The following is a 15,984-nucleotide window of genomic DNA, read 5'->3' on the forward strand; positions in this document are numbered from 1 at the left end:
TCAGTGTGGGTAGAATCCAGTCAGTGTGGGTAGAGTCTAGTCAGTGTGTGTAGAGTTCAGTCAGTGTGGGTAGAATCCAGTCAGTGTGGGTAGAGTCCAGTCAGTGTGTGGGTAGAGTCTGGCAGAGTCTAGTCAGTGTGGGTAGTTCAGTCAGTGTGGGTAGAGTCAGTGTGTAGAGTTCAGTCAGTGTGGGTAGAGTCCAGTCAGTGTGTGGGTAGAGTATAGTCAGTGTGTGGGTAGAGTCCAGTCAGTGGTAGAGTCCCAGTAGAGCCCAGTGTGGGTAGAGTCCAGTCAGTGTGTGGGTAGAGTCCAGTATAGTCAGTGTGTGGGTAGAGTCCAGTGTGTGGGTAGAGTCAGTGTGGGTAGAGTCCAGTCAGTGGGTAGAGTCCAGTCAGTGTGTGGGTAGAGTCCAGTCAGTGTGTGGGTAGAGTCTAGTCAGTGGGTAGAGTCCAGTCAGTGTGTGGGTAGAGTCCAGTCAGGGGTGGGTAGAGTCAGTGTGTGGGTAGAGTCCAGTCAGGGTGTGGGTAGAGTCCAGTCAGTGTGGGTAGAGTCCAGTCAGTGTGGGTAGAGTCCAGTCAGTGTGTGGGTAGAGTCCAGTCAGTGTGTCCAGTCAGTGTGTGGGTAGAGTCCAGTCAGTGTGGGTAGAGAGTCATGTGGGTAGAGTCCAGTCAGTCAGTCAGTGTGGGTAGAGTCCAGTCAGGGTGTGGGTAGAGTCCAGTCAGGGGTGTGGGTAGAGTCCAGTCAGTGTGTGGGTAGAGTCCAGTCAGTGTGTGGGTAGAGTCCAGTCAGTGGGTAGAGTCAGTCAGTGTGGGTAGAGTCCAGTCAGGGTGTGGGTAGAGTCCAGTCAGTGTGTGGGTAGAGTCCAGTCAGTGTGTGGGTAGAGTCCAGTCAGTGTGTGTCTAGAAGCTGTTCTGGGGCCTTTTGGTCCCAGACTTGGTGCTCAGTGTGTGGGTACCTCGGCCTTGCAGCAGCAGAGAGAAAACGTGTATGACGGTGGGTGACTGAGTCTTTGACAATTTTTCGGTCCTTTCCTCTGACACCGCCTGGTATAGAGGTCCTGGATGGCAGGCAGCTCGGCCCCATACGCACCACCCTCTTCGCAACTGTGTTGGTGTGTGTGTGGACCATGACAGATCATTAGTGAGGTGGATCCATCTTGAAGCTCTCGATTCGCTCCACTGCAGCCCCATCGATTTGATTGGGCGTGTGCTCCTGTCGTTTCCTGTCGTCCACCATCAGCTTCTTTGTCTTGCTGACGTTGAGGAGAGGTTGTTGTTCTGGCACCACACGGCCAGGTCTCTGACCTCCTCCCTACAGGCTGTCTCATCGTTGAGGAGAGGTTGTTGTTCTGGCACCACACGGCCAGATCTCTGACCTCCTCCCTACAGGCTGTCTCATCGTTGAGGAGAGGTTGCTGTCCTGGCACCACACTGCCAGGTCTCTGACCTCCTCCCTACAGGCTGTCTCATCGTTGAGGGAGAGGTTGTTGTCCTGGCACCACACTGCCAGGTCTCTGACCTCCTCCCTACAGGCTGTCTCATCGTTGAGGGAGAGGTTGTTTTTGTGGCACCACACTGCCAGGTCTCTGACCTCCTCCCTACAGGCTGTCTCATCGTTGAGGGAGAGGTTGTTGTCCTGGCACCACACGGCCAGGTCTCTGACCTCCTCTCTACAGGCTGTCTCATCGTTGAGGGAGAGGTTGTTTTTCTGGCACCACACGGCCAGGTCTCTGACCTCCTCCCTACAGGCTGTCTCATCGTTGAGGGAGAGGTTGTTGTCCTGGCACCACACGGCCAGGTCTCTGACCTCCTGCCTATAGGCTGTCTCATCGTTGAGGGAGAGGTTGTTGTCCTGGCACCACACGGCCAGGTCTCTGACCTCCTCCCTACAGGCTGTCTCATCGTTGAGGGAGAGGTTGTTGTCCTGGCACCACACGGCCAGGTCTCTGACCTCCTCCCTACAGGCTGTCTCATCGTTGAGGGAGAGGTTGTTGTCCTGGCACCACACTGCCAGGTCTCTGACCTCCTCCCTACAGGCTGTCTCATCGTTGAGGGAGAGGTTGTTGTCCTGGCACCACACTGCCAGGTCTCTGACCTCCTCCCTACAGGCTGTCTCATCGTTGAGGGAGGGATTGTTGACCTGGCACCACACGGCCAGGTCTCTGACCTCCTCCCTACAGGCTGTCTCATCGTTGAGGGAGAGGTTGTTGTCCTGGCACCACACGGCCAGGTCTCTGACCTCCTCCCTACAGGCTGTCTCATCGTTGAGGAGAGGTTGTTTTTCTGGCACCACTGCCAGGTCTCTGACCTCCTCCCCTACAGGCTGTCTCATCGTTGAGGAGAGGTTGTTTTCCTGGCACCACACTGCCAGGTCTCTGACCTCCTCCCCTACAGGCTGTCTCATCGTTGAGGGAGAGGTTGTTGTCCTGGCACCACACTGCCAGGTCCCTGACCTCCTCCCTACAGGCTGTCTCATCGTTGAGGGAGAGGTTGTTGTCCCTGGCACCACACGGCCAGGTCTCTGACCTCCTCCCTACAGGCTGTCTCATCGTTGAGGGAGAGGTTGTTGTCCTGGCACCACACTGCCAGGTCTCTGACCTCCTCCCTATAGGCTGTCTCATCGTTGAGGAGAGGTTGTTGTCCTGGCACCACACGCCCAGGTCTCTGACCTCCCTCCCTACAGGCTGTCTCATCGTTGAGGGAGAGGTTGTTGTCCTGGCACCACACTGCCAGGTCTCTGACCTCCTCCTACAGGCTGTCTCATCGTTGAGGGAGAGGTTGTTGTCCTGGCACCACACGGCCAGGTCTCTGACCTCCTCCCACAGGCTGTCTCGTCGTAGTCTGTGATCAGGCCTACCACCGTCGTGTCGTCCTGCAAAACTTAATGATGGTGTTAGTCATGCGCGGTCACGCAGTCTTGGGTGAACAGGGAGTACAGGAGGGGACTGAGCATTTAGTTGCCCCCTTGTTGAGGGTCAGTGTAGCAGAAGTGATGTTGCTTAACCTCACCACCTGGGGCTGCCCGTCAGGAAGTCTAGGAGCATACCTCTGTCTCTGTTGCTGGGGGTCTGATGACTGAGCCACTGACGCCCCGAGACCAGATAAGACCCGTGTGTGTGTGTGTGTGTGTGTGTGTGTGTGTGTGTGTGTGTGTGTGTGTGTGTGTGTGTGTGTGTGTGTGTGTGTGTGTATCTGTAATCAGTATGAGCTGTGTCTTAGTTATGCAGGAGGGAGTATTCTAGGATGTTCTTAGGCCTGTGTGTCCGTGGCGATGGGAGCCTGGAATGTGACCTCACACGCTAAGCAACAACTGTAAAACGGTGTGTCCATATATCCTCTCTCTCTCTCTGTCTCTCTCTCTCTCTCTCTCCCTCTCCTCTCTCTCTCTCTCTCTCTCTCTGTCTCTCTGTCTCTCTGTCTCTCTCTCTCTCTCTCTCTCTCTCTCTCTCTCTCTCTCTCTCTCTCTCTCTCTCTCTCTCTCTCTCTCTCTCTATATATATATATATATATATATATATATATATATATATATATATATATATATCTGTCTTCTCTCTCTCTCTATCTTCTCTCTCTGTCTCTCTCTCTCTCTGCCCTCTGCCCTCTCTCTCTCTCTCTCTCTCTCTCTCTCTCTCTCCTCTCTCTCTCTCTCTCTCTTCTCTTCTCTGCACTTGAGACACACACACACACACACACAATCTTGTGAAAAATGTGTGTGTGTAATCAAGTAACACTCCCAATTTTCACCCTGGTTGGCAGCAGCCCTCAGTCCTCTATCTCGCTGAAGGATATAAGACACAAGAGGACCAGACAGAACACGGCTTTAACAAGGCCTCTATACAGCTTCACTGTAGACCTACAACCTCCCGGGCCACAATTCTTGTTACCTTCATCTTTTCATTAGGAACATTCTGAACAGTGTATGGTAGCAGGACAATGAGGATGTGTTGGTAAGTGTGTGTGTGTGTGCGTGTGTGTGTGTGTGTGCGCGTACGTTTACTGTTAATATACTGCCATGTATATCTATGCTGCCATGTATATCTTTTACTGTCAATATACTGCCATGTATATCATACTGCCATGTATATCTATACTGCCATGTATATCTTTACGCTAATATACTGCCATGTATATCTATACTGTCAATATACTGCCATGTATATCTATACTGTCAATATACTGCCATGTATATCTATACTGCCATGTATATCTATACTGCCATGTATATCTATACTGTCAATATACTGCCATGTATATCTATACTGGGTCAAGATATACTGCCATGTATATCTATACTCGTCAATATACTGCCATGTATATCTATACTCGTCAATATACTGCCATGTATATTCATACTGTCAATATACTGCCATGTATATCTATACTGTCAATATACTGCCATGTATATATTTACTGCCAATATACTGCCATGTATATCTTTACTGCCACGTATATATATACTGCCATGTATATCTTCACTGCCAATATACTGCCATGTATATCTTTACTGCCAATATACTGCCATGTATATCTTTACTGCCATGTATATATATACTGCCATGTATATCTTTACTGCCATGTATATCTTTACTGCCATGTATATCTTTACTGCCATGTATATCTTTACTGCCATGTATATCTTTACTGCCATGTATATCTTTACTGCCATGTATATCTTTACTGCCATAGCTCTGCTGTTAAACCTCTTAGTGCTGCTTCTAACTTTCCGTTGAAGAGCTGATGGCTGCTGGGACTGTGTGTGTTGTTGTTGTCCTCAGTGAGATGTCACCTCTTCGCCTGATATCCCCTGGGCCTTCACTGTGTGTGTCATTTGACAACAGCTATAGGTGACCAGACTCCAGTCTTCACACCCAAACACACTGACAGCCAGTGAGACGAACACACCCACAACCATCCAACCTAGCACAGACGGCCGTCCAACAGACATTAGCAGTCCAGACGGACATACCTCCAACAGCATTCCAACAGACAGGTGAGTAGCTCTATCATCCACTGCTTTAGTCTAGGTCTGATAGATATGAATGGCTGAATCCACTTTAGAACTGGAGTGATGTTTAAAAATAATTACAAATATTGACCCTTCTTTATTTAAATCGGCACGTCAGTTGAGAACAAATTTACGTACAATTACGGGCCTACCACCCGGCCAAACCCGCCGATGCTGGGTCAATTGTGCGCCGCCCATGGGACTCCCGATCACGGCCGGTTTGTGATATGGGATCAAACCAGGGTCTGTAGTGACGCTCTAGCACTACGATGCAGTGCTTTTTTAGACCGCTGTGCCACTCGGGAGGCCTACATGTGATATCCCAGAGAGCTGTAGTCATAGGTCTGACTGATATGAATGGAGTTCAGGCTGAATCTAGTTTAGAACCGGAGTGATAGCCCAGAGAGCTGTAGTCATAGGTCTGACTGATATGAATGGAGTTCAGGCTGAATCTAGTTTAAACTGGAGTGATATCCCAGAGAGCTGTAGTCATAGGTCTGACTGATATGAATGGTTCAGGTTCTAGTTTAGAAGGTTGAGCTGTATCTAGTTTAGAACCGAATCTAGTTTAGTGATAGCCCAGAGAGCTGTAGTCATAGGTCTGACTGATATGAATGGAGTTCAGGCTGAATCTAGTTTAGAACCGGAGTGGAGTTAGCCCAGAGAGCTGTAGTCATAGGTCTGACTGATATGAATGGAGTTCAGGCTGAATCTAGTTTAGAACGGGAGTGATAGCCCAGAGAGCTGTAGTCATAGGTCTGACTGATATGAATGGAGTTCAGGCTGAATCTAGTTTAGAACTGGAGTGATAGCCCAGAGAGCTGTAGTCATAGGTCTGACTGATATGAATGGAGTTCAGGCTGAATCTAGTTTAGAACCGGAGTGATAGCCCAGAGCTGTAGTCATAGGTCTGACTGATATGAATGGAGTTCAGGCTGAATCTAGTTTAGAACCGGAGTGATAGCCCAGAGAGCTGTAGTCATAGGTCTGACTGATATGAATGGAGTTCAGGCTGAATCTAGTTTAAACTGGAGTGATAGCCCAGAGAGCTGTAGTCATAGGTCTGACTGATATGAATGGAGTTCAGGCTGAATCTAGTTTAAACTGGAGTGATAGCCCAGAGAGCTGTAGTCATAGGTCTGACTGATATGAATGGAGTTCAGGCTGAATCTAGTTTAGAACTGGAGTGATAGCCCCAGAGAGCTTGTGCATTTTCTAGTTTTTATCATTATCTTCAATACAGAGTTAGAATATATTATGTTTACTGTGCTTCAATACAGTTAATATATATTATATGAGAGGGTTGGGGAGCTCCACACAGAGAGTTCTAGAAACAGTGACCGTGACGACCATCAAGACCCGTGCTGCCATGACAACAGTAGTAACCCGTGCATCAGTCCCCCAAAGGCTCAAGCACCCAGCCGCACATCCTCACAGTCATATCACCGGTGGCGACAAACCCCATGGCAACAACTCCAGCACCATATCACGCCCCCAAAAAAGCCACCCTGCTGTCCTCACCCCACTCGCATGCCCACCCTTCCCCTCATCAGTTCATAGGTGTGAGGGCGACTATGACGATGAGTCTGAAAAGAGGAGGGAAGTAACGGAGGAGGAGGAAGGAGGCAAACTCATGAAGGAGAATCTGTGTGACTTTAACCCCTGCTTGCACCTGCAGAGACCCTGTCCAGAGGTCAGGAGGCCAAGGGTCAGAGCTGCCGCTGTCCGGGCCTGAGCTCCAACCTCTGTGACCCCTGACCCTGTGGTGGCCCTGGAGGTGTGGGGGGTATGGCCTGAGGCTGTGAGGGTGCGCAGGGCGCCCCCTACTCGGCTGTGAGTAAGTTTGGTGTGTGGGCGCTGAGAGAGAACGGCAGTGTTCAGTAACGGCAGTGTGAGCGCCTGGTCACGCCAGGCCAGTGTGTTCAAGCAAAAGCGGGACGGATATGGAGTGTGTGTAAGCGCACTGAATGCAGCTGAATGCCGGGGCCACACACCCGCTGTGTGTCTGTGTCCACCCCAGTAGGTGTAGAGACGGTTGTGTTGTACGTGTTGACGGGACTGTGTGTAGCCCTGGGGATGACGTTGTTGTGATGAGTGTTTCTTCACAGGATCTGGAAGATGCAAAACACACACTCTCTGATTGAGCCGCGGGCACAAAACACTCTACAGCCCACGTCTCACCAGCCTGGTTTCAATCACTAACCCGGCCTACACACACACCGACGAACACTCTGTGCCTCCTCTGCACGATACACGAAGACAGACCAGCTGAAGTTATCCACTAACGTACGCAATGAATAATGACACCTGTAACCATCCGTACCACCTCACCCACGTACCTACCACACTCCTACCCACGCATCTACCACCCTCACCCACGTACCTACCACACTTATCCAATGCACTACCTACACTTACCCACGTACCCACCACTTTACCCACGTACCTACCACCCTTACCCACGTACCTACCACCCTTACCCACGTACCTACCACCCTTACCCATATACCTACCACCCTACCCACATACCTACCACCCTTACCCACGCACCTACCCTCCTTACCCACATACCCACCACCCCACCCACGACCTACAGCCTTACCCACATACCTACCATTCTACCCACATACCTACCAATCTTACCCACATACCTACCACCTTACCCACGTACCTACCACCCCTACCCACGTACCTACCACCCTTACCCACGTACCTACCACTTACCCACGTACCCACCACCCTTACCCACGTACCCTACCAGCCTTACCCATACCTACCAACCTTACCCACATACCTACCACCCTCACCTCATACCTACCACCCATACCCCTTTTACCCACCACCCTTACCCACATACCTACCACCCTTACCCACATACCTACCAACCATACCCACATACCTACCACCCATATACTCCACATACCTACCACCCCTTACCCACATACCTACCAGCCTTACCCACATTACCTACCACCTTTACCCACATACCACTCACCCTTACCCACATACTCCACCACCCCACCACATACCACCACCTTACCCACATACCCACCACCCTTTACCCACATACCCACCACCCTTACCCACATACACCACCCCTTACCCACATACCCACCACCCTTACCCACATACCCACCACCCTTACCCACATACCACCCCACCACCTTACCCACATACCTACCACCCTTACCCACGTACCTACACTTACCCACATACCTCCACGTACCTACCACCCTTACCCACATACCTACCCTTACCCACGTACCTACCACACTTACCCACATACCTACCACCTTACCCACGTACCTAACACCCTACAGCAGTTTATACATCTCACCACACAGTACTCAACTAAAAAAAGTCAATTTTATGAAATAAAGTCAAATCATCTTTGTTTTGAACATCTCATTTTCCATTAAGTTGTAATAAAATTATATTTTCCTACTTGTATTGTTTTAATGTTGTAGAACCCTGCAGAGAAAAGACAGGAGGCTATATTTGCATATCACATGTATTTCCATAACAGTATGTATGGTGGCCAGATGAGGGCAGTATAACTGCAAGTATAACAATGTGGGATCTAGACTGGGATTGGGTGTGAGAATGGTGAAAGGTGAGAAGGAGTATAGGGAATGTGTGTAAAGCCAACACTCAATTTCCATCGGTCTACTTGAACAAGCATACACACAGTCATACTGGCTACATACTCAGGGCTTTGGTGAGTTTGAGTTTCATTCAGAAGTTTGAGGGGACGGGGGTTGAGATTGCCTTGGCTAAAGGCCTCGTATCTCAGCAGGGTTTGGCAATGGCGCCTTCTCCCATCTCCGAGTCTGATCTGTCTGGAGAGGAGAGACACGGTAGTTTGATAGATCTCAGATTGAAGAGGAGAGAGATGTAGTCTAGTCTCAGTCTGAAAGAGCAGAGACACAGTAGTCTGATATATCTCAGATTGAAGAGGAGAGACACGGTAGTCTGATTCAGATTGAAGAGAGAGAGTCTGAAAAGAGGAGAGACAGTAGTATGATAGATCTCAGATTGAAGAGGAGAGATACGGTCTGATAGACTCATCCTGAAGAGGAGAGAAACGGTAGTCTGATAGATCTCAGTCTGAAGAGGAGAGACAGTAGTCTGATGTATCTCAGATTGAAGAGGAGAGACACGGTAGTGAAGAAGAAAGAAAACTTGACTGATCCCAGTCTGAACAGGAGGATGAAGAAGAAGAAAGAGAAACTGTAGTTCATCAGGGCTCTAGTGATGTGGTTAATGTAGTTCATCAAGGCTCTACAGTCAGGGTCTAGTGATGTGGTTAATGTAGTTCATCAGGGCTCTAGTGATGTGGTTAATGCAGTTCATCAGGCTCTAGTGATGTGGGTTAATGTAGTTCATCAGGGCTCAGTTCATCAGGGCTCTAGTGATGTGGTTAATGTAGTTCATCAGGGCTCTAGTGATGTGGTTAATGTAGTTCATCAGGGCTCTAGTGATGTGGCACGTAGTTAATCAGGGCTCTAGTGATGTGGTAATGTCATCATCAGGGCTCTAGTGATGTGGTTAATGTAGTTCAAGCTCTAGTGATGTGGTTAATGTAGTTCATCAGGGCTCTAGTGATGTGGTTAATGTAGTTCATCAGGGCTCTAGTGATGTGGTTAATGTAGTTCATCAGGGCTCTAGTGATGTGGTTAATGTAGTTCATCAGGGCTCTGATGATGTGGTTAATGTAGTTCATCAGGGCTCTAGTGATGTGGGTTAATGTAGTTCATCAGATGCGGTTAATGTAGTTCATCAGGGCTCTAGTGATGTGGGTTAATGTAGTTCATCAGGGCTCTACTGATGAGGTTAATGTAGTTCATCAAGGCTCTAGTGATGTGGTTAATGTAGTTCATCCAGGGCTCTAGTGATGCGGTTAATGTAGTTCATCAGGGCTCTAGTGATGCGGTTAATGTAGTTCATCAGGGCTCTAGTGATGCGGTTAATGTAGTTCATCAGGGCTCTAGTGATGCGGTTAATTAGTTCATCAGGGCTCTAGTGATGCGGTTGTGTAGTTCATCAGGGCTCTAGTGATGTGGTTATTATGGTTCATCAGGGCTCTAGTGATGTGGATTATTAACATAGTTCATCAAGGCTCTAGTGATGTGGTTAATGTAGTTCATCAGGGCTCTAGTGATGTGGTTAATGTAGTTCATCAGGGCTCTAGTGATGTGGTTAATGTAGTTCATCAGGGCTCTAGTGATGCGGTTAATGTAGTTCATCAGGGCTCTAGTGATGTGGTTAATGTAGTTCATCAAGGCTCTAGTGATGTGGTTAATGTAGTTCATCAGGGCTCTAGTGATGTGGTTAATGTAGTTCATCAAGTGATGTGGTTAATGTAGTTCATAGGCTCTAGTGATGCTGGTTAATGTAGTTCATCAGGGCTCTAGTGATGTGGTTAATGCCAGTTCATCAGGGCTCTAGTGATGTGGTTAATGTAGTTCATCAGGGCTCTAGTGATGTGGTTAATGTAGTTCATCAGGGCTCTAGTATTGTGGTTAATGTAAAGGGCTCAGTTCATCAGGGCTCTAGTGATGTGGTTAATGTAGTTCATCCAGGCTCTAGTGATGTGGTTAAAGTTCATCAGGGCTCTAGTGATGTGGTTAATGTAGTTCATCAAGGCTCTAGTGAGGAGTTCATCAGGGCTCTGAGTGATGTGGTTAATGTAGTTCATCAGGGCTCTAGTGATGTGGTTAATGAGTTTAGGGCTCTACTGATGAGGTTAATGTAGTTCATCAGGGCTCTATTGAGTTAATGTAGTTCAAGGGCTCTGTTAATGTAGTTCATCAGGGCTCTAGTGATGTGGTTAATGTGTTCATCAGGGCTCTAGTGATGTGGTTAATGTAGTTCATCAGGGCTCTAGTGATGTGGTTAATGTAGTTCATCAGGGCTCTAGTGATGTGGTTAATTAGTTCATCGGGGCTCAGAGTTCATCAGGGCTCTACTGATGTGGTTAATGTAGTTCATCAGGGCTCTAGTGATGTGGTTAATGTAGTTCATCAGGGCTCTAGTGATGCGGTTAATGTAGTTCATCAGGGCTCTAGTGATGTGGTTAATGTAGTTCATCAGGGCTCTAGTGATGTGGTTAATGTAGTTCATCAGGGCTCTAGTGATGTGGTGTATGTTTTTAAATAGAGATATATTTTTTTCTTTATGGCCTGTGTCTCAATTTACAGGGCCGTTTGTCAGACCAGGAGACATCCCAAAAAATCAGTCTTCTCACGAAAATGTCAATAGCATCCGAACGGTATAGCCAGCATAATAAATAATATGACCACTCTATGGAAAGAGGTGGAGTATACTGTAGATACACACCAGTCAAAAGTTTGGAGACTAATAGTGAAGACATCACAACTATGAAATAACACATATGGAATCATGTAGTAACCAAAAAAGTGTTAAAAATAATCCACATATATTTTATATTTGAGATTCTTCAAAGTGGCCACCCTTTGTCTTGATGACAGCTTTGCACACTCTTCCCATGTTCTCAACCAGCTTCATGAGGTAGTCACCTGGAATGCATTTCAATTAACAGGTGTGCCTATATTTTCTTCTTAATGGGTTTGAGCCAACCAGTTGTTTTGTGAACAAGGTAGTGGTGATATACAGAAGATTTGGTAAAAGACCAAATCCATATTATGGAACATTTCAAGAACTTTGACAGTTTCTTCAAGTGCAGTTATAAAAACCATCAAGCGCTATGATGAAACTGGCTCTCATGAGGACCGCCACAGGAAAGGAAGACCCAGAACCTCTTCAGGATCAGTTCAGTTACCTGTCTCTCATGAGGACCGCCACAGGAAAGGAAGACCCAGATTTACCTCTGCTGCAGAGGATAAGTTCATTAGAGTTAACTGTCTCTCAGATTGCAGCCCAAACACAATTCAACAAACAGACACATCTGAAACATCAACTGTTTCAGAGGAGACTGCGTGAATAAATTGCTGCAAAGAAACCCACTACTAAAGGACACCAATAAGAAGAAGAAGAAATGAGGAGGTGAGAAAATCCAAATCTCCCTTTACGCTTCCTGGAAGCGCCTTTATTCTACTAAACTTAAAGAAGGCCACATGATGTTGCTTCCCTGGATAATAAAAAGTCACATGATATGCCTGACAGAGAAGCCTGACAGCAAATTCAACACCAGGTGAAGTTTCTAACGGCAAACAATCAATCAATACATTCAAGAAATATGTGCCTTTCAAATAGGTTTGTTGAAATATATAAATCTCAGTGGAGGCTGCTGAGGGAGGACGGCTCATAATAATGTCTGGAACGGGCGAATGGAATGGCATCATAGAAACCATGTGTTTTATATGATTCACATCTATTCACTCCAGCCATTACCACGAGCTCCAATTAAGATGCCACCAACCTCCTGGGATGAATGTTTCATTGCAATGACTATTCTGAATGATATTATTATATTATTATTATTATAATTATATACAGTTGAAGTCGGACGTTTACAGAGACCTTAGCCAAATAATATATAATAATAATATATGCCATTTAGCAGACGCTTTTATCCAAAGTCATGTGTGCATACATTCTACGTATGGGTGGTCCCAGGGATCGAACCCACTACCCTGGCGTTACAAGCGCCATGCTCTACCAACTGAGCTACAGAAGGACCACATTTCACCTCAGAATGTCACAATTCCTGACATTTAATCCTTGTAAAAATTCCCTGTCTTAGGTCAGTTAGGATCACCACTTTATTTTAAGAATGTGAAATAACAATAATAATAATAATAATAGTAGAGAATAATTTATTTCAGCTTTTATTTCTTTCATCACATTTCCAGTGGGTCAGAAGTTTACATACACTCAATTGGTATTTGGTAGCATTGCCTTTAAATTGTTTAACTTGGTCAAACATTTCGGTAGCCTTCCACAAGCTGCCCACAATAAGTTCGGTGAATTTTGGCCCATTCCTCCTGACAGAGCTGGTGTAACTAAATCAGGTTTGTAGGCCTCCTTGCTCACACACACATTTTCAGTTCTGCCCTACAAATGTTCTATAAGAGTGAGGTCAGGGCTTTGTGATGGCCACTCCAATACCTTGACTTTGTTGTCCTTAGGCCATTTTGCCACAACTTTGGAAGTATGCTTGGGGTCATTGTCCATTTGAGGAGGAAGACCCATTTGTGATAAACTTTAACTTCCTGACTGATGTCTTGAGATGTTGCTTCAATATATCCACATAATCTTCCTGCTTCATGATGTCATCTATTTTGTGAGTGCACCAGTCCCTCCTGCAGCAAAGCACCCCCACAACATGATGCTGCCACCCCGTGCTTCACGGTTGGGATAGTGTTCTTCGGCTTGTAAGCCACCCCTTTTCTTCCACACATAAAAATGGTCATTATGACCAAACAGTTCTAATTTTGTTTCATCCAGACCAGAGGACATTTTCCAAAAAGTACGGTCTTTGTCCCCATGTGCAGTTGCAAACGTGGTCTGGCGGTTTTGGAACAGTGGAAGCCACTGCTGGCGGCCTTTCAGGGTTTATCGATATAGGACTCATTTTTACTGTGGAAATACAGTGCCTTGCGAAAGTATTCGGCCCCTTGAACTTTGCGACCTTTTGCCATATTTCAGGATTCAAAACATAAGATAAAACTGTATTTTTTTTGTGAAGAATCAACAACAAGTGAGACACAATCATGAAGTGGAATGACATTTATTGGATATTTCAAACTTTTTAACAAATCAAAAACTGAAAAATTGGGCGTGCAAAATTATTCAGCCACTTTACCTTCAGTGCAGCAAACTCTCCAAAAGTTCAGTGAGGATCTATGAATTATCCAATGTTGACCTAAATGACTAATGATGATAAATACAATCCACCTGTGTGTAATCAAGTCTCCGTATAAATGCACCTGCACTGTGATAGTCTCAGAGGTCCGTTAAAAGCGCAGAGAGCATCATGAAGAACAAGGAACACACCAGGCAGGTCCGAGATACTGTTGTGAAGAAATGTAAAGCCGGATTTGGATACAAAAAGATTTCCCAAGCGTTAAACATCCCAAGGAGCACTGTGCAGGCGATAATATTGAAATGGAAGGAGTATCAGACCACTGCAAATCTTCCAAGACCTGGCCGTCCCTCTAAACTTTCAGCTCATACAAAGGGAGAAGACTGATCAGAGATGCAGCCAAGAGGCCCATGATCACTCTGGATGAACTGCAGAGATCTACAGCTGAGTGGAGACTCTGTCCATAGGACAACAATCAGTCGTATATTGCACAAATCTGGCCTTTATGGAAGAGTGGCAAGAAGAAAGCCATTTCTTAAAGATATCCATAAAAGTGTTGTTTAAAGTTTGCCACAAGCCACCTGGGAGACACACCAAACATGTGGAAGAAGGTGCTCTGGTCAGATGAAACCAAATTGAACTTTTTGGCAACAATGCAAAATGTTATGTTTGGCGTAAAAGTAACACAGCTCATCACCCATGGTTTGGGCCTGCTTTTCTTCAGCAGGGACAGGGAAGATGGTTAAAATTGATGGGAAGATGGATGGAGCCAAATACAGGACCATTCTGGAAGAAAACCTGATGGAGTCTGCAAAGACCTGAGACTGGGACGGAGATTTGTCTTCCAACAAGACAATGATCCAAAACATAAAGCAACATCTACAATGGAATGGTTCAAAAATAAACATATCCAGGTGTTAGAATGGCTAAGTCAAAGTCCAGACCTGAATCCAATCGAGAATCTGTGGAAAGAACTGCTGTTCACAAATGCTCTCCATCCAACCTCACTGAGCTCGAGCTGTTTTGCAAGGAGGAATGGGAAAAAATGTCAGTCTCTCGATGTGCAAAACTGATAGAGACTTATACCCCAAGCGACTTACAGCTGTAATCGCAGCAAAAGGTGGCGCTACAAAGTTTTGATTTGTTAAAAAGTTTGAAATATCCAATAAATGTCATTCCACTTCATGATTGTGTCCCACTTGTTGTTTGATTCTTCACAAAAAATACAGTTTTATATCTTTATGTTTGAAGCCTGAAATGTGGCAAAGGTCGCAAAGTTCAAGGGGGCCGAATACTTTCGCACGGCACTGTAAATACTTTTGTACCTGGTTCCTCCAGCATCTTCACAAGGTTCTTTGCTGTTGTTCTGGGATTCATTTGCACTTTTCGCACCAAAGTACGTTCATCTCTAGGAGACAGAACGCGTCTCTCCTTCCTGAGCGGTATGACGGCTGCGTGGTCCAATGTTGTTTAAACTTGCATACTATTGTTTGTACAGATGAACGTGGTACCTTCAGGCGTTTGGAAATTGCTCCAAGGATGAACCAGACTTGTGGAGGGTCTACAATACTATTTTGAGGTCTTGGCTGATTTCTTTGGATTTTCCCATGATGTCACAAAGAGGCACTGAGTTTGAAGGTAGGTTGAAGGTAGGCCTTGAAATATATCCACAGGTACACCTCCAATTGACTCAAATTATGTCAATTAGCCTATCAGAAGCTTCTAAAGCCATGACATGAGTTTTCCAAGCTGTTTAAAGGCACTGTCAACTTAGTGTATGTAAACTTCTGACCCATTGGGATTGTGATACAGTGAATTATAAGTGAAATAATCTGTCTGTAAACTATCAGATTTCTTGTCAACATCTAGTTATTGACTTGTTGTGTTCAATGTTCTCTATCTATATAGTACTCCAAACACCATTCAAACCAATCAGGGTTCGGGAACTTGTTGTCATCGTGGTACATTGGTCAGCACTTTGCAGTCCTGTCAAGATGGAGGTATAGTTGCAGTCCTCTCCACACAAATCCCATTCTCTCCTTCCTTGATCCCTGTCTGTCATCCTCCCTCCTCTCTACTGCTCCACATCTTATTTTTTCCTTTTGTTCCTCTACCCCTCCTGGTCTTTAGTCCTGCTTCCTCCTGGTCTTTAGTCCCTCTACATGTCTTCCTGTCCATCTCTCTATTGT

The 15,984-nt window shown here is 46.2% G+C and overlaps 1 protein-coding gene across 1 annotated transcript in view; it reads left to right on the plus strand.

The window, feature by feature from the left end:
- LOC118366688 (butyrophilin subfamily 1 member A1-like) overlaps positions 1–6,844 on the plus strand; it is a 19,695-nt gene extending 12,851 nt beyond the window's left edge. The window contains exons 12-13 of the mRNA XM_052492594.1: positions 6,568–6,700; positions 6,785–6,844. Coding sequence (XP_052348554.1) covers positions 6,568–6,700; positions 6,785–6,844 — 193 coding nt within the window. The remainder of the gene's footprint in view (positions 1–6,567; positions 6,701–6,784) is intronic.
- Positions 6,845–15,984: the final 9,140 nt, after the last annotated feature.

This window comes from Oncorhynchus keta, chromosome 34 (assembly GCF_023373465.1).
Source record: "Oncorhynchus keta strain PuntledgeMale-10-30-2019 chromosome 34, Oket_V2, whole genome shotgun sequence".
In the NCBI taxonomy this organism is placed as follows: domain Eukaryota; kingdom Metazoa; phylum Chordata; class Actinopteri; order Salmoniformes; family Salmonidae; genus Oncorhynchus; species Oncorhynchus keta.